The 24,869-nt window shown below is 41.2% G+C and overlaps 2 protein-coding genes across 3 annotated transcripts; one reads left to right on the top strand and one right to left on the bottom strand.

Annotated features, from left to right (window-relative positions):
* Window positions 1–1,726: 1,726 nt before the first annotated feature.
* On the top strand, window positions 1,727–11,738 carry pex11b (peroxisomal biogenesis factor 11 beta). Its single transcript, XM_072370544.1, has 4 exons — window positions 1,727–1,978; window positions 2,747–2,862; window positions 7,799–8,000; window positions 10,992–11,738. The coding sequence occupies exons 1-4, from the start codon at window positions 1,923–1,925 to the stop codon at window positions 11,401–11,403; spliced, it is 786 nt and encodes a 261-aa protein (XP_072226645.1). The 5' UTR covers window positions 1,727–1,922; the 3' UTR covers window positions 11,404–11,738.
* A 3,943-nt stretch (window positions 11,739–15,681) lies between these two features.
* Window positions 15,682–24,645, bottom strand: ilf2 (interleukin enhancer binding factor 2). 2 transcript variants are annotated; one of them, XM_072370449.1, is made up of 14 exons: window positions 24,412–24,645; window positions 23,918–23,977; window positions 22,454–22,496; window positions 22,158–22,262; window positions 21,985–22,062; window positions 21,687–21,789; window positions 20,847–20,912; window positions 18,929–19,045; window positions 18,624–18,702; window positions 18,432–18,519; window positions 18,051–18,112; window positions 17,845–17,959; window positions 17,585–17,675; window positions 15,682–16,504 (listed from the first exon to the last, which is right to left on the bottom strand). In XM_072370449.1, the coding sequence occupies exons 1-14, from the start codon at window positions 24,414–24,416 to the stop codon at window positions 16,353–16,355; spliced, it is 1,164 nt and encodes a 387-aa protein (XP_072226550.1). In that variant the 5' UTR covers window positions 24,417–24,645; the 3' UTR covers window positions 15,682–16,352. The 2 variants fall into 2 exon arrangements, with proteins under 2 accessions (XP_072226550.1, XP_072226551.1); XM_072370450.1 differs by lacking the exon at window positions 17,585–17,675 and having other exon boundaries at window positions 16,352–16,504.
* Between the last annotated feature and the right edge of the window lie 224 nt (window positions 24,646–24,869).

Raw genomic sequence — 24,869 nt, 5'->3', positions numbered from 1 at the left:
CTCAGCTGTACCTATCTATGAAACCAGATGAAACCAATAGGTTGGTCAGACTACAAGCCTGTCTTAAAGACATAAAGACCTGGATGAGTCAGAACTGTCTGCTTCTAAATTCAGACAAAACTGAAGTTGTTCTCTTTGGACCTGAGCGCTTCAGGGAGAAATTGTCTAGTTATATAGTTACTCTAGATGGTATTTCCTTGGCTTCTAGTTCTACAGTGAGGAACCTTGGAGTTATTTTTGACCAGAATTGATCATTTGATGCACATATAAAACTGGTTTCTAGGACTGCCTTCTTTCACCTTTGTAATATTGCTAAAATCAGGAACATCCTGTCTCAGGGTGATGCAGAGAAACTAGTCAATTTATTTGTTACTTCAAGATTGGACTACTGTAATTCTTTATTATTGGGCTGTCCCACATATTCTCTGAAAAGCCTCCTTTTAAGATTAGGCTTAAAACTTTCCTTTTTGATAAAGCTTATAGTTAGGGATGGCTCAGGTAATCCTGAAACATCCCATAGTTAAGCTGCTATAGGCTTAGACTGCTGGGGGACCTCATCTGTCACACCTTTCCTCACTTTGCTCTCTTTTTCCCCCTGTTTAATTTCTCAAATGATATTATGTACATGTGACATTATTGTGGTTATTAACTTGTGTTTCCCTGTTCCAACAGGTATCCTTTGAATGGTGTTATGGTGTTTCCCCCCCCTTATTTCCCTCTTTTCTGTCTTCTCAAACCCCAGCTGGTCGAGGCGGATGGCCACCCTTCCTGAGTCTGGTTCTGCCAGAGGTTTCTTCTTGGTTCTGGTTCTGCCAGAGGTTTCTTCCTGTTAAAAGGGAGTCGTTCCTTTCCACAGTCGCCACAGCCACGCTCAGGACAGGAGATTGGACTGAAGACAAGTTTCGGTGCAATCTGTTGGTTTCCTTAGCTAGGATATTATTTTTTGAATTGTCTCTATATTAATGAATTGGATTATTTTTAATGAAATAATTAGTTAATTGGATTTCATTGGATTATGATTACAATGAATTGAATTCCAATTGGCTTGAATTGGACACTATTAGTTAAGTGCCTTGAGATGACAATTGTTTTAATTTGGCGGTATATAAATAAAACTGAATTGAATTGAATTGAACTGTAAAAAGATTCTCAGAAGTTTGGGAGCAGAGATTTGGAACTAATATTTTTAATGTTTAATATAGAACACAAACACACACACACACATATATATATATCGATAGAAATGACAGAATGAGAAGGACAGCAGAGATGAAAGCAGATATTAATTCAAACAAGTGGTTTAAAAGTTATCAAGTTCAAGCCAGATGGAAGAAGTCAGTGTTAGAGAAATTAGATGTAGTGATACTATGTAAAATAGTTTGCTAAAAAATTATGAATAAACATGCTACAGATGGGTGCAAATGTTGAACATGAGAACATCAAAGTTCACATATTCTCGCAATTTCCCAGATATCAGCAAGAAAGGCAGTCTAGACTCTGATTGAAACAGCAAAGAACAGTAAGCATGACAAAAATACTGCAAAGAAGTTCAGACAATGTAGGTTATAGTTTTTTTTTTCAGATTTTTCAAGAGAAGAATTTAGTGCAGTTTGACAGAAGCTATTCAGACACACTCCAATCTAGAAGGTGGCGGTAATGCTCTGACCGCCATTAAATGGAGGAGGAAGATGAAGAAGTAGAAGAAGAGAAGGGGGCGGGAGAAAGAAGAAGAAGAAGAAAACTACAACGACAGGCAGCACTCGCTGTCTTAAATACAGCGAGGTTTATGGATTAAGGCTTTGCACCAAATACAATTTAAATATCCTAAAAAAGGAAAAGAAAGAAATCTAGCCGCTGTTTATAAAGATAGAAAACTATTTAACTATCGCGGAGGTGTTGCAGGCCAAGAGCTACGAGCCAGAATGGACTCCTGGGTTCGATTTAGCGCCCAGAGTCAAGCCAAGGACAAAGTTTTGAGGTAATATTTCTGATTTTATGAACAATAAAGACGGCGGTTAAAGCCCCACAGTCTATTCTGAAGTTGGATTCACTCTGTCGGTGGGCGCCGTCTTTGCTTGGCTCATAATTCCACTCAGAACAAATTGGTGAACAACTAATCGAACATCGATTTGTTTTGAACTGTCGTCAATTGTCACAAAACTGACGTTGGATTATCTACGGCCATGGTCAGACGTTACTTCCAAACTGTGACTATCTCCTACACTATGCCATATTTCATACTTCTGGACAGAAAACATCCAAAGTACAGAATTAGTTATTTGTAGTACAACAAATGTCTAATTTTCCTGATCAGAATAAAATGGACATAAAGAAATTGATGGATATCATTAAGGGCTTTTTAAAGAAAAAATACAATTTTAATTAAAATAGTTGAAAGTTGAAGTTTGAAAAACTATTTGACTTGAATATGTCAACAACACGTACCAACTTTGGGCTTGGCTCCATCTTATGTTCAGATTCCTGTTGTGAAAATAAATTCTAATTCAAGCATATTTTAATTGTTACTTATTAGTATTTTTAAACATTAGATTTAAATTATATTCTCAATATATTTACATAAAGACCCCAGTCACATCACTGATTAGCTCTGAATTGACTATGTTAACTACTTTAATTTTTGTATTATTTTGGGTGGATTCAAGCCATGTTTTCAACAAATCAAATCCTGTTTCCAGAGGCTCTTTCACGAAATGTCTTTGCTCAGCTGTCAACTGTGCATTCACAGGGCTGCGCAGTATGCCTGCATGGTGTTGGGCTACACTCTGAACAGGAGCAAAATAGCAACTGAACTCCAGAGAACAGTCTGTGACCTGGAAACTCACATGAGCCTGACAAGGAAATGTAAGTGAAACAACCATTTAAGCTTTTTTTTCCCTGTGAAATTATGCACAAGAAAATATTGGACAAATCTGTAAAAAATTGGACTAGGAATTGATCAAAGACTTAATGTGTAGAGAAGAAGAAATAAATGTGGTAAATTATAAAATGAGTATAGTTTAATTAATGTTCTCATTTGATTTTGCTTTTCTCATCTTGAGAAACAGTATCTGCTTCCATTGTGTGTGAAGCTGGCTTTCCATGTACATATAATACAGCTTGCTGAGTCTCCCATCCCCAGATATTCCCCAAAACTGCTAATTACATTAATGTTTGGGACAAAGTCCCATCTTTCCCACCCTCAGTGTAAAGTTCTAAATTAAACGGTTCAGACGTAATGAAAGTTCACATTCCAGACTTTGATTTAAAGTCATTTTCATACATTTCGGTTCCACCATGTAGAAATGACACCTTTTATATACAGTCCCCCTCATTCAACAGCTCCATAATGTTTAGGACTTTGTTACATATCCTTTACTCACAATGACTGCTTGAAGTGGGTGACTGATGACATCACCAAGTGCTGAGTATCTTCTTAGGTGATGCTCTCAAAGCCTCTACTGCAGCCACTTCCAGCTTCTGGGCGTTTTTCCCTTTCAGTTTCTTCTTCAGCATTTAGAAGGCCATGCTCAACTGGATTTAAATCAGTTGACTGGCCTGGCCATGTTTCAGCTCTGAGAAACTCTGGTGCTGCCTCATCAGGATGTTTGTAGGGCTCTATAAAATCGGTTTTATTTTTTCCCAAATTCGGTTGTTTTGTTTTTTTTATACAGTTTACTCTTATTTTACTACCAAAAACAGTGTGTTTTTTATGTAAATGACTAAAATGTACACAAATAAAATAGAAATTAACTTAAATTTATTGAGGTGAAGAAAAAAAAATCCTCAATACATCAAAAGTGCATTAAAAACAAGCAGCAAGTAATGAAACTTTAGTTGACTTGTCAGGAAACAACAACCAAACATTTTAAACTTCAAAACTTCAAATTTAACTTAAAGGGGAACTTCGGTATTTTTAAACCTAGACCTTATTTCTGGCATTAAATACGTTCATCTACTCATCGAGAACAGTTTGGTGAAAGTCGGTGTCCTTCGGAAGAGATTTAGATAACTCGCTATAGATGTATATATAACGGAGTGAACAGGGCAGGGACGATGCAGCCTCTAAATAAGGCATCATCTGTCTTTATTTCACAAATACTTTAAGAAGAATGAATGAATGAACGTGTACTATAGCTCTGTTAGCTCATAGCTGCTGTTATGTGGCTACATGCGGCTATAGGAGAGCTAACGGAGGGATTTCTAGACAGGCACTCTACTGGGACCCCTTCATCCACACGCCCCCCTGCAGCACAGTTTATTTACAAAGATAGAAAACTATTGAACTATCGCGGAGGAGTTGCAGGCCAAGAGCTACGAGTCAAACTGTTCTCGGTGAGTAGATAAACGTATGTCATGCCAGAAATAAGGTCTAGGTTTGTGTTGAGTCTTCATGTTCTTCCTGTGTATGGCAGCCAGGGTTCTCTCCGGTTTCTCCAGCTTCCTCCCACCGTCTAAAAACATGCATGTTAGGTTAATTGGTGTCTCTAAAATTGTCCTGAGGAGTGAGTGTGTGTGTGGTTGTTTGTCTCGTTTGTCTCTGTGTGGCCCTGTGGCGACCTGTCCAGGGTGTACCTCGCCTCTCGCCCGATGACCGCTGGGATAGGCAACCCGACCGACGGATTAAGTAGGTATAGAAAATGGATGGATGGACGGAAGTTACTTAAGCTGTAGGACTAGTTAGTCCTTGTGAGTTAGTACCTTGTCAATAGAGTGCTGGCAAAAGTTGCAGAACAACAGTTCACCTGTCACATGAAAGCTCTGTATTGGAGGGTTGGTGCTGTTTTTTCAACGACAGAGACGTGGGTAGCCGCTTCGCCATGCTTACATTGTTTTGAAGGGGGAGGGGCTCAGTCTGTGGAGGGGGCTTGTTGTACCACCCAGAATTGCTTCCCTCCGTGCAGTTTTCTCTAAACATACGTTCCTTTTCCACATAAAAACCGCATTTCAGTCAAATTATGTCAAATTCTGTGTAAAAAAAAAAAAAAAATAGATTCTGTTTTAATCGACCAATTCCGTGGAAATTACCCAGCCCTATGTTTGGATCATAATCTTGTTGCAGGATGAAGCTCCGTCCAATGAGTTTGGAGGTATTTACTGGAACTGGAGCAGATCAGATGTTTCAGCTCAGAGTTGATTGTGCAGCTGCCATCAGCAGCTCCATCATCAGTGAAGATAAGTGAGCAGAACCTGTGGCAGCAGAACCTGTGGCAGCCAGAACCTATGGCAGCCAGAACCTGTGGCAGCCAGAACCTATGGCAGCCAGAACCTGTGGCAGCAGAACCTGTGGCAGCCAGAACCTGTGGCAGCCAGAACCTGTGGCAGCCAGGACCTGTGGCAGCCAGAACCTGTGGCAGCAGAACCTGTGGCAGCCAGGACCTGTGGCAGCCAGGACCTGTGGCTGCCAGAACCTGTGGCAGCCAGAACCTGTGGCAGCCAGAACCTGTGGCAGCCAGGACCTGTGGCAGCCAGGACCTGTGGCAGCCAGGACCTGTGGCAGCCAGAACCTGTGGCAGCCAGAACCTGTGGCAGCCAGAACCTGTGGCAGCCAGGACCTGTGGCAGCCAGGACCTGTGGCAGCCAGGACCTGTGGCAGCCAGGACCTGTGGCAGCCAGGACCTGTGGCAGCCAGGACCTGTGGCAGCCAGACATGCCCACGCCATCATTCCCCCACCACCGTGTTCAGCAGAGCAGCTGCTATTCTGTGGATCTTGGTTCCTGTTGGTCTCCACACATTCTTCCTGCCATCACTCTGATGCAGGTTCATCTGGGTCCGGTCTGTCTAGAACACCTTTTTCCAGAACTCTGCAGCTCCTTTAAGGACTTTTTGGCAAACTGTGACGTGTCCATCCTGTTTCTGTGGCTAACTAGCGGTTAGCATGTAGCAGTGTAGCCTCTGTGTTTCTGTGCATGAAGTCTTCTGTGGACAGTCGTCTCTGACAGAGACACATCTGCCTCCTGAAGACTGGTTCAGATCTGCTGGACGGGCCTTTGAGGATTTTTCTTTACCACAGTGAGGATTCTTCTGTCTTCCTTGGCCTACCAGTCCCTTTGTGATCACAGAGCTCACCTGTGCATTCTTTCTTCTTAATGATATTCCAGACAGCTGATGTTGATAATCCTAAAGTTTGACCCATGTCTCTGATGGTTTATTCTAGTTTTTCAGCCTCATGACAGCTTCCTTCCTGGGTAACCACACCTGTCCCAAACATTATGGTCCATAAAATGAGGGGGGCTGTGTATAAAAAGTGCTGTAATTTCTACAAGGTGAAACTGAAACGAATGAAAATGACTGTAAATTGAATTCTGAAATGTGACATTAATCCCGTCTGAGTTGTTTGCCCCTCAGAGTAAAATTCTAAATCAGAGGAGGGGCTCAGAAAGATGGGGCTCTGTCCCAAACATCAAGGAGGGTACTGTACAGAAACTCCCAAGCATCGGTATTCCTCCACCACTTTACCGAGAATGGAGGCAGTGTTTGGACTCTGAGTTGTGCTTAAAGTCTGAGGTGTGCAGAGTTTAGAGAAACAGCTAGAGTACAGTTCCCTTTGGTGCTCTTGTGCTGTTGACTACCTTCTAAGACACAAACCCTTCAGTCTCAACAACTGTGGTCTGTTTGTCAGGTAGTCATTAATCCAGGTGGTTGTGGAGGCACCCACCTGTATTTCCCGCAGCTTCTTATTTAACAGTACAGGCTGAATTGTATTTAAAGTACTGGATAAATCAAATTACATGATCCTAAACATATGATTCCAGATGAGCGTAGGCTTGCTGAAGCAGGTAGATGATGGATCTTAAACACTAACCCCAGGATGATAAGCAAACCGTAGCAGTCTCTGCTGTACTTTTATGATTAGGGCAACTGGTCTGTGGTCACTGAGGGCAGATAAATGAGATTGTTTAGGTACAGGAACAAATAAATGGTAAATGGACTGTACTTGTATAGCCCTTTTCAAGTTTAGCTGAACATTCAAAGCGCTTTCACACAACATGCCACATTCATTCACACTCGTACAGCACATCTTAGTCCATATTGGCTACACACTTTCTTCTACTTATTTACCTACATCCATAAACTGATGAGGACACTGGTCGGCAGCGTGGGGTTCAGTGTCTTGCCCAAGGACACTTCCACATGTGGACCGCAGAAGCCAGGAGTCAAACCACTGACATTCCGATTGGCGGGCAACTTCTTTTTATCCTGATCTTCAGGCGCCCAACAAGGCAGGATATCTTCCACAACAGTAGAACTTTCTTCTGACTCAGGCTAAGGTTGAAAAGGGGCTAGAGAATCCCAATTAGCTGTTGTGCACACGTCCTCGGGATCATGGGGCTGACACCATCTGGAGCTGGGGTCTTGTGGTTCAGTCTCTCCAGCTGCTTCTTTACTTGACTGCTGGGGACAGACAGGCTGGAGGGGGTGGCAAAGGAGGTTAGTGTTAAGATCCATGAGTCAGGGAAATGGGGGATGGGGTCTGTGTAGCTGGAGGCAGACGAGGAGCACCTTGAGTGACTTCAGCAGTCTACATTCAAAAACACCTGCAGGGCAAACAAAAGCAACAACAATGTGGTAAAGGAAAAATACAATGAAATAAATTCAAATGTATATATATATAAAAATGTGGCAGAACCTTTCTGCCTTTATTTTTTAAAGTATTGAAATTGTTTTTTTTTTTTTTTTTTCATTTTCAGAATTTCAGAATGTTTTACAAATATATTCCCTTTTGTGTGGCACTCCTGTCATTCCATACTTCCACACTAGCTCCAGAGCTTTGGTGTCGCTGACATGTGTCATCCACAGTGCTACGTCTGGGAAACTCTGTGGAGGCTCTGGAGGCTGCCAAGAGGGCTATCCACCTCTCTGATAGTGTGCTGAGGCTCTGTCTGACCATCAGTCATCTAAACAGAGCCATGTACTTTGCCTGTGACAATGTGGTATGGGCAGGGAAAGCAGGGCTCCTCTTCAAACTGGATCAACAAAAATGGAGTCAGAGATCTTTCAAGTGAGTGAATCAGTGCTGTGTGTACGTGTGTTTTAGTGACAGATTCTTTACAATAGTGCTACAGGTGCATCTTACTCTAATTGTGGGATCAAAATTAAATTGAAGGTGTTTGAAATGTATCTCAGCAATAACATTAGCTATGTTTACTTGCACAGTAATTTTCTGACTATTGATCTGATTCTAAATAAGCCAGCATAGTTTTTATTTTAAACTACTGCATTCCCAGCAACTGTCTACAAAGGAGAGACGGATTCAAATGGAAAATCAACATCATTGTCTATGCTATTCCTACACTCTCCCTACAGCCCCAACATTTCTAGACATTCATCAGAGTTGGAGTTGCACTGCAGACAAAAACTGTAGGCGCCTGGACTAACTGGTGAAATATATATATAGAGGTGACAGAGTAGAGATAGGGTGCAGGCATAGAAGGAAGAGCAGAAAGATAAAGTGCAGAGATAGAGGGGGGAGGGAAGTACAAGGTAAGTGCTGGGATAGGAGATGCTCTCTGAAGAGCTGGTTTTCAGTTTCTTGAAGATAGACAGGGACGCCCCTGTTCTGGTAGCGCTCGGTAGCTCATTCCACCATCGTGGGACGGCACATGAACAGAGTTTGGATTGTCTTAGGCGTGGTGTAGGAGCTGCTAGACGACAATCCTGGGACCAACGGAGGGACCCAGTTGGGACAGAAGCCTTTGCAGGAGCATTCAAGTAGATGGAGCCGTTCCATTAAGCACTTTGTAGGCTAACAAAAGTGACTTGAATTTGATGCGGGTGGCTAAGGGCAGCCAGAGGAGCTCAATGAACAGAGGGGGGGGCGTGTTCTTTTAGGCCAGTGTTTCTCAATTCCGGTCCTCATGACCCACTGCCCTGCATGTTTTCGATGGTTCCCTCCACCACCACACCTGATTCAAATGATCAGCTCGTCATCAAGCGCTGCAGTGGCCTGATAAGGAGGCATTCATTTGAATCAGGTGTGGTGGTGGAGGGAAATATCGAAAACATGCAGGGCAGTGGGTCATGAGGACCGGAATTGAGAAACACTGTTTTAGGCTGATGGAAGACCAGACGCGCTGCCGCGTTCTGGGCCATCTGCAGAGGTTTCATAGTACAGGCTGGGAGACCAGTTAGGAGAGCGTTGCAGTAGTCAAGGCGGGAGATGACCATGGCCTGCACCAGGAGCTGGGGGGCATGTTGGGTTAGGTGTGGTCTGATCTTTCTTATGTTTAGCAATGCAAAGCGACATGAACGAGCAACAGAGGTAACGTGATGTTTGAAGGTTAGTTGGTCATCAATCATGACACCCAAGTTTCTAGCAACCTTTGATGGAGAAAGAGATAGGGATTCAGTTTGATATGTCAGAGAGACAGTCTCAGATTCGTGCGGAGACCGTGTGGTCGTCAGGTTGGAATGACAGATGGAGCTGGGTATCATCCGCATAACATTGGTATGAGAAGCCATGTGATCTGTAGTAGGCAGAAGGATAGACCCTCTCAGTGCTGTGGTGGAGCAACGGATGAGGAGGAAATTATATTCTGTTTTGGAAAATAATAGACATCCTCTCCACAGCATCCTGGCAGGACAGAGGAGCAGCTGCAGTGAGAGGCTGCAGGACTGAGAGGTTCAGGAGGGCCTCTGTCCCCACAGCCATAAGGCTTTTTAACAGGGATTGCTGACATGTTTTTCTCTAATTGATTTATTTATGTATTCATTTTTTATTGTCATTAATGTTGTTATTGTTATAATATACAATCATTGTAAATATATAAAAAAAATAAAAATTGTTGAGCGACCTGACTAATTTTGAATTTCCCCCACTGGGGGATGAATAAAGTATTTTTCTAAGCTATTCTAGAGGGACAGCATGTTAGACAAGATTTTACATCTGATGGGCTGCACTTTGTACAGACTCAAAAGCTTGCTAGTTAGAAGTCAGGAAAATGTTTCCAAACGTCTCTACATAGAGCTAATCATTCTCAGGAGAATTCAGAGGGCAAAGCTTGAATAGTAATGACAGTTGTTACTCCAGGTTTGCTTGCTTATGTGACGCTCTACACTAGTTCAGCAATATTGGGGTCAACACACTGTTAGATATTAACACAAAAACATTCTTCTTTACAGATGAGTAGGGAGCTTCAACTCCTGTGTTCCTGAAACGAAACAATGTACATCCAGCTAACTTTTCATACCACGTCCTACATCCTCTGCACATTATCCAGGTGCCACACCAGAGTTTCTCCACCTGTGAGAATACATCTCATGTGGAGGATCACTTGTTGTAGGGGTATATGTTGATGAGGCTATGTTAAGATCTGTGGGTGTAGGGTGGATGTGAGCATACGGAGGGTTGTTCGGAACCAAACTATTGAAACATGCTCAGCTCATTGGCTCTGTCCATGCTTCCATCAGTCAGAGGATGCAAAAGATCTCTTGTGCATGTGTAAGGGAGCAGCTGTGGACATTATCAGGATCTAATTCTCCTGGCATTCTTCAGTTAATGTATGAAAACGGCTTCATTATACTGCTGAGCTGTTTTTGAGACGGAAAGCTCCTGCTGTTCATGTTCCAGTTGTGAACTGCTTTCAAAGTCTATTCTTTTTTTCCTCTTGCTGTCTTACAAAATCAGATTCAGCTTCAGTTTTTAATGTCTTGTTGCATATGCAGGTCTTTGTCTTAAATTTGTCCTCTGTATACATCTAATCATTCTAAGCTGGTTCTTGTGGTTTAATAGATTCTCACAGGGTTGAAGAAGTGCTTGAAGTCACCCACAGACGTCCTCCACAAGTCATGACTTAAGTGCTATATTTGCACTTTAGATACTGATTTGTCGTTGTGTAATGATGTAGTAAACTTAACTATTACTGTATCTGTGGTTCATACTGACTATGACCCAGTTAAAACCTCTTAATCAGGATTTTTCAACATTTCTTTTAGCTTAGTTTTAAACTATGGAGCCAAAAGTCAGTTAACGCACTGTCGTTTAACTCTACAGGTACTATCTCTTTGCTCTCATCCTCAATCTGACTCGAGATGTATACGAGCTCTGCCTCCAAATGGACTGTGAGGCACGTTACAGAAGAACCAAATCCCCAATCTCACCTTGTCCCAGCACCATCCTCCCAGCTGATCATCTTTCCTCCACCGCTTCACCTGGCACCCAAACTGTAGCATTTCCTATTATGTCATCGTGGGTGTGTAGACTCCTCCGTCAGATGGTAACTGTCCTGTACGGCAATCCACCACTCCTGTTGGACCTGCTAAAGAATAGCTGCGATATTTTCATCCCACTGGACAGGCTGGGGATTTACCCGACGGGGCCAGGCTTTGTTGGAACCTGTGGCCTCATCTCTTCTGTCCTCTCCATCCTCACTATTGTCCACCCTTGGCTCAAACTCAAACCATGAGCCCATTTACACTGAGCTGGGATCCACCTATGATTGCTTTGCCCACAGTGAAGGTTTTGTGATAGCAGAAGGTGCTGCACTGTAATCATACCATCTATTGTGGTACCATCCCACAACATGCAACTTAACTGGACACTTATTTTTAGTCAAACTGTTTTTTTTTCATCCCACTCAGTATTGTACTTTACACTCAGTTTGTATTTTCAAATGTGTTTCTGAATTACATTTATAATGAAGAGACAGTAAATTGATTTAGGAAAAAAGAAAAAGCCATTTCAAGCTGTTGCTTCCATCTTCCTGGGTTTTATGATTATTAAACTGTTTTTTTTTTTAGTTTTTAAAAAAATATATATTTTCATTGAGCCACAACATTGTGGACATCATGACAGAATTTATACCTTGACATATTTGTCTTTTGTGGGTAATATTAATTAATGTACTGAAGATTTTGTCTTTTTTTTTGTGATATTTATCTTGTGGCTTTATGATTGAGGACACCCTCATTTCTCTTTCATTTATGCATACTTTGTGGAATTCATTATCTCTGGTCTGTGTTGTGTAACTCCTGCTGTCTCTTGTCTTGGCAAAGAGACTTTCGATCACAATGATACTTGTTCCTGTTGAAATGATTATAACGATGATTATAAATTTACAGTTGGTGTTGATGCCTGTATCGGTCAATACCATGCAGTTATAATTAGAAGTCCGCAGTTAATTGGCACAATACGCACTGGAGTTCTGACATGCTAGAGATGTTTCGGAGCTGTGACGTAAGCACGCAACTGTCGGCAACATTGACTCCGGACACCACCCTCTTATTTTCTCAGAAATGTACAGGGAAACCTTAAAAGGGATAAACATACTTAGTTACTTTGTAAGTCTGAACAATAATCAACCAAATGTATCTTGAAAGATTGGTGTAATGCGTGTGCAAAAATGGCATTTCAATGGCATTAGTTTATTTATACACATTTATACAAGGCACTTAAATAATATAATCAAATTCATTATAATCCTAATCCAATCACTTAAATTCAAAATGAATCAAATTAATTTATATATAGCCAATTCAAAAACAATATCCAAGCTAAGGAAACCAACAGATTGCACCGAAACTTGTCTTCAGTCCAATCTCCCGTCCTGAGCCTGAGGGACTGTGGAAAGGAACGACTCCCTTTAACAGGAAGAAACCTCTGGCAGAACCAGGACCAGGAAGAAACCTCTGGCAGAACCAGACTCAGAGGAAGAAACCTCTGGCAGAACCAGAACCAGGAAGAGTGGCCATCCGCCTCGACCAGCTGGGGTTTGAGACAGAAAAGAGGGAAAAGAGGGGGGAAAAACACCATAACACCATTCAAAGGATATCTGTTGGAACAGGGAAACATACGTTAATAACCACAATAATGTCACATGGACATAAAATCAATTGAGAAATTAAACAGGGGGAAAAAGAGAGCAAAGTGAGGAAAGGTGTGACAGATGAGGTCCCCCAGCAGTCTAAGCCTATAGCAGCTTAACTATGGGATGTTTCAGGATTACCTGAGCCATCCCTAACTATAAGCTTTATCAAAAAGGAAAGTTTTAAGCCTAATCTCTTGATCTCGTTTAGCCTCTTGGAAAGTGGTGGGACTGAAGCCTTTTTTGCATTCTCCCATTCTTTCCATCTTCTTTTCCACTGTCCCTCGAAGTTGCTCAAGGGCCAGAGTCAGGTCAGTATTCACCGTTTGCCACAGCTCTTTGTCTGTAGCACCCAGCCACCTCCCCTGTGGTTTGTGCCTGGGAAGTCTCCTTTTGACTGCAGGTCTGGGAGATTGGGTGGTTTCCACAAATGATGTCTTTTCTCCTGTTGTTGTTTATGTGCTTGAGCTTACCTTCTCAGTTACAGAGGTGCTGATGTGCTGCAAGCTATGGTTTGTGTCCAGTTGCTGTGCTTAACCCAACTGATTTGATCTCTTTTGCAAAAGGTATTCAATGCGAGGCCTCTATCTCTCCTCACTTTTTCTTTCCCTGGTGAATCATCAGCCCACACTAACCATGTTACTCTCTTCCAACCATAAGCAGTTACCTGCAGTTTTGGCTTGTTTTTACAGTGGTAGCTGTGAAAAATGCTCGATGTTCAGTTATAACGATGAACCTTTCATTTTTGGAAACAAACTTGAATTTTGCTTAAACATTGAATATGGAACAAGCTAGGCTTAATACTATAAACACGTGAAATCAAAGGTCAAATAAAAGACACATCTATGTCATTAATTTCTTAAATAAAATTTTATTTTGAGAGGTTAGAGGGACGTGCTCTCTGAGTTTTGGCAGGGGGGGGTGTTGCTTCTCCCCGCTGCTCACGGCTTCACCCACCTGTGGGCACGTCTTGACTCCCCGGGCATTTGGCCAGGGGCTCTGTACACTTATACACATAACTAAGCAGGGTTATCATGTAGGACCTGTGCCATGTGTGTTGCCTGCTCGCACACACACACACATTCATGAGCCCAGTAGCATACCCTCTAAGCAGTTGATGTGTTATCCTGTGGTTTCAGGTCAGCTATCCACAGTTGTGTTGTATATGATTGCTGCTACTTGTGTTTGTTTTTTCTCTGCTTGTCTGCTTTCAGGTGCTCCTGGTGGCGCTAAGGCTGGATTCCCCTCAGAGGCAATGGATTGTTGTCTGTTTTGTTTTTACAGGTGTAGCAGCTGGTTGTCTGGTTTTTGTTTCTATTTCTGTTCCATTCCTTCTTCTTTGCTCTTCCTCTTTCCCTGTCCGGTTCGGCTCTATTACATCTTATATATTGTAACAAAAATAAATAAATAAGCAGTTGATGGGCATCAAGGGGAGCTTTACATTTATAAAGCTTCCCTTGGCAAAGCAAATCTGTTTGGCATCAAAGGTATTCAGATTACAATTCTGCTGCCATAATGCTGGACAGGACAAAGGAAAGAAAAATTATAAAAAAAATTTAAAAAAGAGAACATCATTCTGTGTGCATGTATGTCCATGTGGGACTTTTGGTTTGGGGAATTGGATCCTTAAAGTGGTGGGGTTTTTTTTTATTCATATTTTATTGGCTGTGTAAAACACTTTGTGTTGCTTTGCATTTTTTGTGTGAAAAGTGCTTTAGAAATACAGATCGACTGATTGATTGAGAAAAACAGTATCTTCGCTCACATCTCATGGAATCAGACACAGAGCACCTGTCCCCTTTTTTCTGGTTTTGCACTGGATCTGATGCGTTGCTTGGAAAAAGCACCACTGTTAGTTTCAGACAAATGCAAGGGTTTCAGAGACACTCAGCTGGCCACACATGTGGGTGCCACTTGGAATTGAAAACGACCCAGACTTCTGACACTTCCTTCATTGTCTTTTGTTCTCTAATGAGACAAGGTAGGCGGTCTGCGTAAGTCTCTGCAGAATGTGACAGCGTCCAAACCATTTTCATTCAGTATTGTGCCCAAACCTTTGCATCACTGCAAGATGGGTATTCTCAATACTGAGATCTAGTCTGATTTTTTTGGAGCAAACCATTGTGTTCCATCGCACCATCGATAAAATAACATCATTTATACATATACCATAAGGGTTCAACTTGTTATTCCCATCAATATGCCACGACTGACATACATACGTCGTCTTAGACAGTTTTGCGCTCCCATATCCACTCCATCAGTCACATCAGCTGAAGCAGTTTCTTTGTCTGCGATTATCCCAGCCATCCAACATTTCTGGTGCATCCACCTGCAGCCAGGCTGTTTGGAGCAGTGAAAGATGCCACTGTGGCGTCATCCGTTTTATTTTGTCTCCGCCAAAGCTGGTTCTTTTGGAGCATTCTCTCCAGGGTCCGAAGGCTTAATCTGATATGGTGTAATTCCTCTGAAACCAGTAAAATTTGTATTTTCACATCTAAAGTAGTCTTTAATGATGATACCACATTTGTATCTGCTAAGCCAACTTTTGTCTCATCTGCTTGGTTTTAATGAGGAAAAGCTATGGAATGAATATCATAATTATGACTTGAAATCTCATTATTTTTGATATCACAGTTATGACTTTTATAACAGTGCTTCCATAAAAATTGTCTTAGATGCAAGGAAATTACTGCTATAATAAAAACAAATGTACAAAACAATCCATATTTTAAAGTAAAATACAGACATGACCTAAAACTATAAGTAGTTGCATGTGAAGTTGAGTGGAGATATGGTAGAGTCCAACTTGGCCATTTGATTACAAGAAATAGAGGGGAATAAAAAAATTATAGATCACGACATGCAACAACAGACAGGTGTGCCTTGAGTGCAAAATGTCTACTTTCATCTTTTACTCAACTACCTTTATTTTAATTTCCACATAGAACACACAAGCTCAACTGAAAAAAAGCTCCTTGCTGTTACCAAGAGGAAGTAGAAAATAAAGAGACAGTAAAAGCCTCACAATAAAGTAAGAAAAACAGAGTAAATTAGATCAGTCCTTTTCAGTGAACATCAGGCTGTCATGTGAGTGCTTCTCCTATGGGTGGCTCATCTGACTACACATCATGACCCAAAGGAATGACGTCATAAGCTTACCAAAATTCACTGCAAACAGGAAGCAGAACAGGCGCTGTGTTAATAACGAAGATGAGAATGCACACTTACTGTGGTGATAGGATCTCAGCAGCACAACAGGCTTTTGCCTTACACAACATTTTGCAAAAAAACTCCTTAAAAGAAATCTGCTGTGTACTCAACTACCTCATTTAACACGAGGTAGTTAAATTAGGTACAGGACTCGCCTCCCCTTTGCTCCCATTTGTGAGGAATAAATGTCAAGAGAGCAAAAAAAAAAAAAACGAAAACAAAACAAAGACTTTACAGTCTTTCAACTCTTTATAAGAAATAAAAAAAAAAAAAAAGATTTTATAGTTATGGAGTTTACAAAGCTGATAAAATGACACCCCCCCCCCCACCACTCTTCTTCACTCTTGAGTCTCCATGCTCTCATCTTCTCCATCTCCTCCCTCCTCTAAAGCCTCATCTTCCTCATCCTTCCTCTCTGGAGGTTTTTCATAGGCCTTCTCTGATGGAGTGACAATCACACCTTCCCATGTTGACATCTCTGTTGCCAGATCTGCAAAAACAGATTACTTGTTCAATTTATTGCTTCACGGTAAAAGATCAAAATGACTCTTGGGTAAAGAAAAATAAATGAGGAAAAGCAACGACTGAATGTTGGTTCCATTTCTGTACATTTTATCTGAACCTTGATTTAAAAGGAACATCAATCAACATACAAAAATAAATGCATTAATGTAAGCAACACTAAACGTTCTGATTCTATTGTAAACGATCATATTGAAAAGGATCACCGCAAGTATGGAGTCACAGAAGGACAAGGCCAGTGTTGACTGTAATAACTGCTGCGGCTAATGTTACAACATTCTATTCCAGAGGCTTTAACCTGTTATTGGGCTAGTTTCCACTTTGTTCATGTAAGTTATAGGCATTCCTCACAAACAAGTTAGCCCAAGCAGAGAACCCTGCAGAACCCCATGACTCATACTTTTCATGTTCCCTTTTCTGCGTTTACTGATCAGATCGGTTACCTAAATCGCCTGTTATTGTGCAAAGTAAACAGCCAGAGAAAAATATGGTGTAGAAGGTAAACTGTGTCTGGAAATAATTTATAGACATTACAAAATGATTAATTTAATTTAAATGCAATAACATACACTATCAGAGTGAATTACAGCATGGCATGGTGATGTATGCTAATCGGACAAATTGCTGGCTATAACTAACTTATGAAAATAAAATAGCCTCCCCTCTATCTAATCTCACCTGAACTGTAATCATAATGCCAGACGATTAAAGTCATAAAGGTTACATATTTAATGTGTGAAAAGGCCAAAGGTTTAATGGATCCGTCTTACCCCTAAGTGGTTGTGCATTTGCATCACATCTGTCACATGTAATGATTCACATCAGACAATGACTGGACATACATGCAAAGGCAAATGGCGCCCTGCTAACTTTTTATGAGAAATTAAAGGCTTTTCACTGCTACAAGTGTCCCATACACTTCAACCTCTGGAGTATTTTCTGGTTTGTAGTACTTGGATTTACTTCTAAATATGAAGCATTGTGTTAGTGTCTGCTGTAAATGAGAAACCCAAGTACACCGCTGATGGAGAGAACGAGATTATCTTACAGCTGGCATCTCCCTCAAGGCCAAGAATCTTCCTGTAACCTCCATGAGAAAGCACCCTAACCAGTGTCTGAGCTGTGAAACACACCATGTCCTGTACAAACATAAGACACAAGCTGAATGTTATCACACGGTCATCAGTTTAAGAGCTTTGTTCAGGTGAACTATTGCATCCTAGACAACTGGAAACAGAACATATACTTTTCACAATGCAGCACACATTAAAAGTAAAAGTTCAAGTACAAATACTGAGCCAAACCTACCTGCTGTTCCAGAGTCATGACCGTGTGCACTCTAAAGTTTCCACTTTCACAGGGGTCAGTGATACCCACAGAGCCAGGCAGAAAAAGGCCAGCAGCCAGCATCTGAAGGCAACGCCTTTGGAAAGTCAAGAAAAAAGGTTGACAGAAAATGTCAAATTTTAATTGATTGCACAGAAATGTAACCTGGGGAGAGGGACCACACACACCTGTAGGCCACATTCAGGGACAGGGGCTGCCTGGAGGGGTTGTTCATCACAGCAGAGTGGCCCTAAAACACAATGGACAGAAACGCACCATAAACATTTCACAAAAGCCACTTTCATCCATGAAATGTAGAGATTTAGGTCCAGACTTTTTCCAATTTATTCATCATCCTGAACCTGTCTGCTGCTGTGGTCTGCTGAATATTAGATCTCTCCTTAGTCTAGAGCACATGCTGCACACAGCATACCCCTATGAAACATTTCAGGACTGTGGTGCCTGGATGAAAACAGTTTAAGGTCTGCACAGCTTCATAGAATTCATATGTATTCAGTGTGTGTAGAAAATTATTTTTTGTGGTCAAATGTCAGGACACTGAGACTTACCAGCAGATCAAGGATCCAGGGAGTCAGGGGTTCAAAACCAGGGAAGCGCAGCCTAAGGTCTTTCAAAAGGCGAATCAGAACTTTGACCCTGAAGATTAATAAAGTTTATGTGAAATGATTGAATGCTCATGCATGGCTCTGTAAGGTGACAGAAAACACGCAGTCTAAAGTGTATTAATGGCAACTCCTCACGTTGACTGAGAGGCATTCTCCTCAAACCAGCGAGCATGGCGGATGGCAGCAAGGGCACTCTGGAGCACCTTGATATCCACTGGAAAGAAACAAAGCAAAAAAGATGCAGCTGGGGAGGAAGGTTGATACCTGTCAATTATTGGCCTCTACTTGAGAGACAGGGTAAAGTTTGGGTGTTTCCTTCCAGTCGACAAGTTGTCTTTTGTTATTCATTCTATTGACTTATGGGTGCCCACTGATAACGCTTCTGGTTCTGGGAATATAAACTCTGTAGTGTGCCCCACATGTATATTGTGTACTCATACAGTGCAATTCCGGGTCCAACTTGCGCAGGTTGGGTGGGACGGTGGTGATGAGAATCTTCACAGTAGCATCGGCTGAACTGATCTCAAACCCCGTCTCATTGGTCAGCATAGAAAGCACTGAAAACAGTGACAAAGTTTGTTAGCAGGGAGAGAGAGAAAGAGAGAGAGAGAAAGAGAGAGAGAGAGAAGCAGAGAGAGAGAGAGAAGCAGAGAGAAGCAGGGAGAGAGAGAGAGAGAGAGAGAGAAGCAGGGAGAGAGAGAGAGAGAGAGAGAAGCAGGGAGAGAGAAAGAGAGAGAGAGAAAGAGAGAAAGAGAGAGAGAGAAAGAGAGAGAGAGAAGCAGGGAGAGAGAGAGAGAGAAAGAGAGAGAGAGAAAGAGAGAGAGAGAAGCAGGGAGAGAGAGAAAGAGAGAGAGAGAAAGAGAGAGAGAGAAGCAGAGAGAGAGAGAGAAAGAGAGAGAGAGAGAGAGAAAGAGAGAGAGAGAGAGAGAAAGAGAGAGAGAGAGAGAGAAAGAGAGAGAGAGAGAAAGAGAGAGAGAGAGAAAGAGAGAGAAAGAGAGAGAGAGAGAAAGAGAGAGAGAGAAAGAGAGAGAGAGAGAGAAAAAGAGAGAGAGAGAAAGAGAGAGAGAAAGAGAGAGAGAAAGAGAGAGAAAGAGAGAGAGAGAAGCAGGGAGAGAGAAAGAGAGAGAGAGAAGCAGGGAGAGAGAAAGAGAGAGAGAGAAGCAGGGAGAGAGAAAGAGAGAGAGAGAAGCAGGGAGAGAGAAAGAGAGAGAGAGAAGCAGGGAGAGAGAGAAAGAGAGAGAGAGAAGCAGGGAGAGAAAGAAAGAGAGAGAGAGAAGCAGGGAGAGAAAGAGAGAGAGAGAGAGAAGCAGGGAGAGAGAGAGAGAGAGAAGCAGGGAGAGAAAGAGAGAGAGAGAGAGAAGCAGGGAGAGAGAGAGAGAGAGAGAAGCAGGGAGAGAGAGAGAGAGAAGCAGGGAGAGAGAAAGAGAGAGAGAGAAGCAGGGAGAGAGAAAGAGAGAGAGAGAAGCAGGGAGAGAGAGAGAAAGAGAGAGAGAGAAGCAGGGAGAGAGAAAGAGAGAGAGAGAAGCAGGGAGAGAGAGAGAGAGAGAGAAGCAGGGAGAGAATGGCGTTTGCTGCAACCTCCACCACATCACAACTCGTAGATAAACCAAGTGCGTGAAATGCTATATGGAATTACTTGGGCTTTAAGTAAGGCAGTAAGGCAAGTGAGCACGATGAAGTCATTAACACCGAAGCACCAGTGTGCAAACGGTGTTACAAAACATGTCTGTTCAAGGGTGGAAACACTTCCAACCTGGAAAAACACTTGAAGAACAAGCACCCAGGCCTGCATGAGTTCAGAGAACGACAGCTAATAACTTATATAGCCATGAAAAAAAGCCCCATTCAGTGCTAAAAGCCAGCAACGCCAGCCCCCTTCACTCTGCACAAAAATTAAAGCTGTACTGCAATTAGCTACCACTTTCTCTGGTTTAAATAGGCTATTTTTATCATTTTATTTTATATTGACATTTTTTGTGTTCTTTTTATTTGGAAATGTATCGAAATACATGTTGGTACAACACTTTTTCAAAGCCACTAAAAGCTTGCAAAACATTTAATTTTGTGTTTTTAAACGACTAGTCTGAGCAGAAATAGAGCACTTCAAAACTAAACAAAGAACTCAATCAAAATACATGAAAACATTAGTGTTTCAATCCTGGATTACATGCAATGCTGTAACATTGAAATCAGCTGCACCAATCAAATTCTAATTTGTTTTGCCTGTTATCGGCTAAACCTCAAAGAATATCTACTTGACAGAATAGGTTTTGAAGGTAACCATCCAAGTCCCCGTTAAATGCAAAGCAGCACAATTTGAGCGTGTAGAACAGCGCTGCTTTCTTTGCCCGTCCCTACCTTCTGTGGGGTCTTGTGCACGAAGGGTTTCTACCACTTTGTTGCCAAGAGCAGCTACTGCCTCCACTGTGAAGATATAAAAGGATAGAATTTGGATAATGATAATGAAAAACTAGTACTGCGTGTGTACTAAAATTGAAAAGGTTTATTTAACCATGTTATGTGACTGGAAATATAATAGATCCCCAAAATAAAAGATAAAGTACACGGTCTTTAACATTCAATGACCGAATGGGCACGAGGCATCAAATCATTTAGCTGATATAAAGTGATGCATCTACATCATGTAGAAGCACAGGGTCTTCTGAATTGGACATTTTCCATATGAGCAGGCTGCACAGTGAGGTTGTGAGTGATCCCATCACCGCATTCACACTGCTATACTGGTTCAAAACATCACAATGTCATATCATCTGTGACTAAACAGCGATCTAAAAGCCTTTAGAATCAGATAAATCTACCTCAGCAGCAACTTCACTTCATAGACAGTCTGTAAAACCACAAAACCTACCATCATAATGATTCAAACACTGGCAAAAAAAAGTCAGAGGATGTTTATTAAGCCGTTTTATTTTGGAGGGGAAAAAGAAAAATCTGACATAAAACAGACCATCGTGACTTTGTAAAATATACTAAAAAAATAAGAAATGAAAGTCTTTTTTTCAGATCAGGATATTTTAGTTTGACTTTTCTGTAAATTGACAGTACTAAAATATCACTTCACACACACCCATATAAACATGTTAATATTAATTTTATATACGTATAAAAAAAATGTCATTTATTTTTTAAACAAGGCTAGCTTCTAACAGATGACACAATTCCCCACTAATCACTTACATGTCGGGAGGATCTTGAGGATTACCACGAGGTCAGCTACATTGTGGCCTGTTGTCATAGTGCCTTTTTTGTACGAACCCACCTGACGGACTTCTTCAATTTGCTAGCAGGAGACAGAAATACAATATCATCAACAAAGACGGTACTCTAATGAAGTACTTAAAGAAAAAATGTTTTGCCCTCCATACATGTAAAAAAGTAACATTCTGTGAGCTGTTCAGAACTGTAGGGTAAACTTACATGTTGCTTTAAAAATTATAGCAATGTAAGAATACAGTGTTAGATTTGTACAACTTACCACTTCAAAGTTACCAGGTGCAACAATCAGGTTGTCGATTACATTATTGATCTTCGTGACTAAAGACAAGATGGAGGACTACATGCAAAAAGAGACCAATTAAACTTTATATCAATAACAACAAACTACATGATAAAAACAAGTGGTGACATAGCACAGGAATGTGGACTGACCTGTTCTGAGGGAGTTGGGCTCAAGTCCTGGTTTCTCTTCAGAAGACATTCACTGAAAGCCGTCTCATCGGGTACAGGCTTCACTCTGGGAAATGCCATCTCACACTTGTGACAAAGAACAGTTTGCTTCAGTACTCACACTGCTGCTTAGTTCTGCATGTACATACATGCAATACTACTCCCATCTATATGTCAAAGTGACGTTAGCCCTCACATTTTAAGTTTGCTACTCTTAAAAGCATTCATGGACATGGTCAATATTCAAAGGTTGTAGCTTCTTTATTTTTCTTACTCACCACATAAAAATCGAATGGGATGTGTGGGACAAAAGGACGATACCTAAACAGTAATGAAGAAATCATCAAACTTCTGTATGAAAATCCAACACAGGGCATCAAACATGGCTAAACAGAAGGCATTACTGCACAGACTTATACTATTACCACTAATACTGCTGCAGCAGGTTCTGATTCAGTTGATGCACCAATCTTTGAATTAAAAATTAATTGATGCAGAGACTTAACATTGTTACCATATGAAAAAAAAAACACCCGCAACAACAAGAAATAAACATAAATAACGGTAGTTTTTTAAGTATAGCTGCTTGGAAATCCAGATCTTTGTGAAGTCTGGAATTTCACCACAAATGCATTTCAGCAGACACATTCTCACAAGGTTAAGTGAGATGGTTGAGAACACTAAAGGCAGAAAATGACTTAATTTTCTTTACAGCTTTCAGATTCTTTTTGTTGTCATTCAACATAACATCAGAGATGCACTGCAGAAAGAAATGACGAAGCATTTTGGCCACGACACAGTTGGATAAATATCCTGCATGCATGGAACAGTAGATGAGGCTCAGTGGTTGCAGGTTTTGAACTCTTTGTTGCACAGAACAGGTGAAAGTGGAGCAAATGTTGCTGAAATGTGTCACCCTCTCTGGGACATGTCTAAAATGTTAAATCTGCAGGGCAGTGCTCATATGTTTGAACATGGTATGTGGGCAATTTACAGATTCATAGTATCTTATATAGAAGTGCCCTTCTAACATCGTCTGGCAAATGTTAATGTTCAAGCTGTTTGTCCATTTCCCAAAAGACATTAGAAAAGGAAATCATCTTAGATTTGATAAACAATTCTCACAAATACAACATGCCAACATACCGACTTGGAAAAAAATACTCAAAGTCCTTGTCCTGTAGTTATAGCCCTCTAAAAACTCATCTGTGCACTTCCAAACTGTAAATTTGAAATATTTAAGCACGAAAGAAGAAATTTTCATACCCTCAAGATTGATTTTTGATATTCTCTGGATATTTGCATTCAGTGAAAGCAGTGCATTAATGTCAAATGTGACATTTAAAAGTAGTCAGTAGAACACAGAAATCAGTAAGGCGAGTTGATTGGCCGACACTTGAAAAACACACTTTGCTTCCCTACGCAAACAAAGCAAAGTGACCCCGAATTCAATTTGGCAACACAGAGGTCACTCCATTCAATGGAAATGGAAAGTAAGACCATTGATGCCAAAAACAAACTTTTTAATCCAGCTACACAGATTGATGAAGCCAGTATCATCATATTGAAGGGTCTTAAAGTTGCATGAAATAGCTTCACACATGTTCCAAAAATCACCAACATGTGCAGTTTAAGGAACTTAGAATGGAAGTGAGACTCACCATACACCGATGCAACAGAACTGATTTTGATCATGTTAAATCATGAGTAGAAGAGAATAGCAGCTAGTAGGCTGAACTCACCCCTGGACCAGTCCTCCACGGGATCCAAAGCGGCCTCCTCGGCCCCTGCCGCGGTCGCCCCTGCACAAAAACACAAAGTCACGGTGGCTAAATCTTACATTCAGACTAAAAGTGCATGTTCATCATTCTTATTCAACATAACTTGTTAGCAAACTAAATGAGTTGTCCAAAGCTCCAGGCAGCAAATAACTGCTAATTCCGTGCAGTACTGTGCTATCATATGATGTTAGCAATCTTTAGCCAACAAACATATTTCCACACTACAAAACAACAACTCATGAATATGCTGCACACTGAAACCAAAGTTGGATGATTAAAAAACGAAATTGCTACTTTGATACGCTTCTAGCAAGTGTGTTAAACGAGGAACGCCGATAGCTTCAAGTCACGTTAACCTGTGAAGTAGGTTAAGTGGAAACAGGCTCTGGACACAGGAGCTAACGACTATAGTAAACGAATGCCATTAGAAATGCAGCAATGTAAAACAACTTTACCTCATTGCGTACGACGTTTTGATGATTAAACACGAAAAAATAGAGAGAACTGATCAGTGGCGTTAAACGTGCGTATTAAAATGCTTGTGTTAACGACAAAAGAGTCCGATCAACTAGCCTTTGTCATAGAAAGGTTCCTAACTGATTGAAATGACCCGGAAGTATCTAAGCGGCAGTCATAATGTAAACGGTTTGAATTCGCTAAATATTTCGGAAATGAGCTTTCTTGCTTAAATATTGCGGCAATCGAATAGTACACAAAAATATGTGATTAATATGTATCTGGACGAATCACACTTAGAACGATTTGATAAAAAAGATAATCGAGTGTCGCCATAAAAGATCCAGCAGGGCCCAGCTCAAATTGAGGCAGGAGCACGTTACAATGGCCATTCCGGTGTTAGCCTGAGCTGCCACAGCTTTGCAGAAGCACCTGGTTGGTTTTTCTTCAATAAAAA

Source organism: Leuresthes tenuis, unplaced genomic scaffold (genome assembly GCF_036924035.1).
Source record: "Leuresthes tenuis unplaced genomic scaffold, fLeuTen1.0.hap1 SCAF_18, whole genome shotgun sequence".
NCBI lineage: Eukaryota > Metazoa > Chordata > Actinopteri > Atheriniformes > Atherinopsidae > Leuresthes > Leuresthes tenuis.
The sequence above is the reverse complement of the archived record's forward strand: the minus strand, read 5'-3'. Positions and strand labels throughout refer to the sequence as shown.

Coding starts and splice junctions, on each gene's coding strand:
- pex11b (XM_072370544.1), top strand. CDS start 1,923: ATGGACTCCTGGGTTCGATTTAGCGCCCAGAGTCAAGCCAAGGACAAA. Junction 1,979..2,746: donor GCCAAGGACAAAGTTTTGAG/GTAATATTTCTG, acceptor GTGCATTCACAG/GGCTGCGCAGTATGCCTGCA. Junction 8,001..10,991: donor TGGAGTCAGAGATCTTTCAA/GTGAGTGAATCA, acceptor TTAACTCTACAG/GTACTATCTCTTTGCTCTCA.
- ilf2 (XM_072370449.1), bottom strand. Junction 19,046..20,846: donor TGCACAAGACCCCACAGAAG/GTAGGGACGGGC, acceptor CACTGTTTTCAG/TGCTTTCTATGCTGACCAAT. Junction 18,113..18,431: donor CCTGGATCCTTGATCTGCTG/GTAAGTCTCAGT, acceptor ATTGTGTTTTAG/GGCCACTCTGCTGTGATGAA.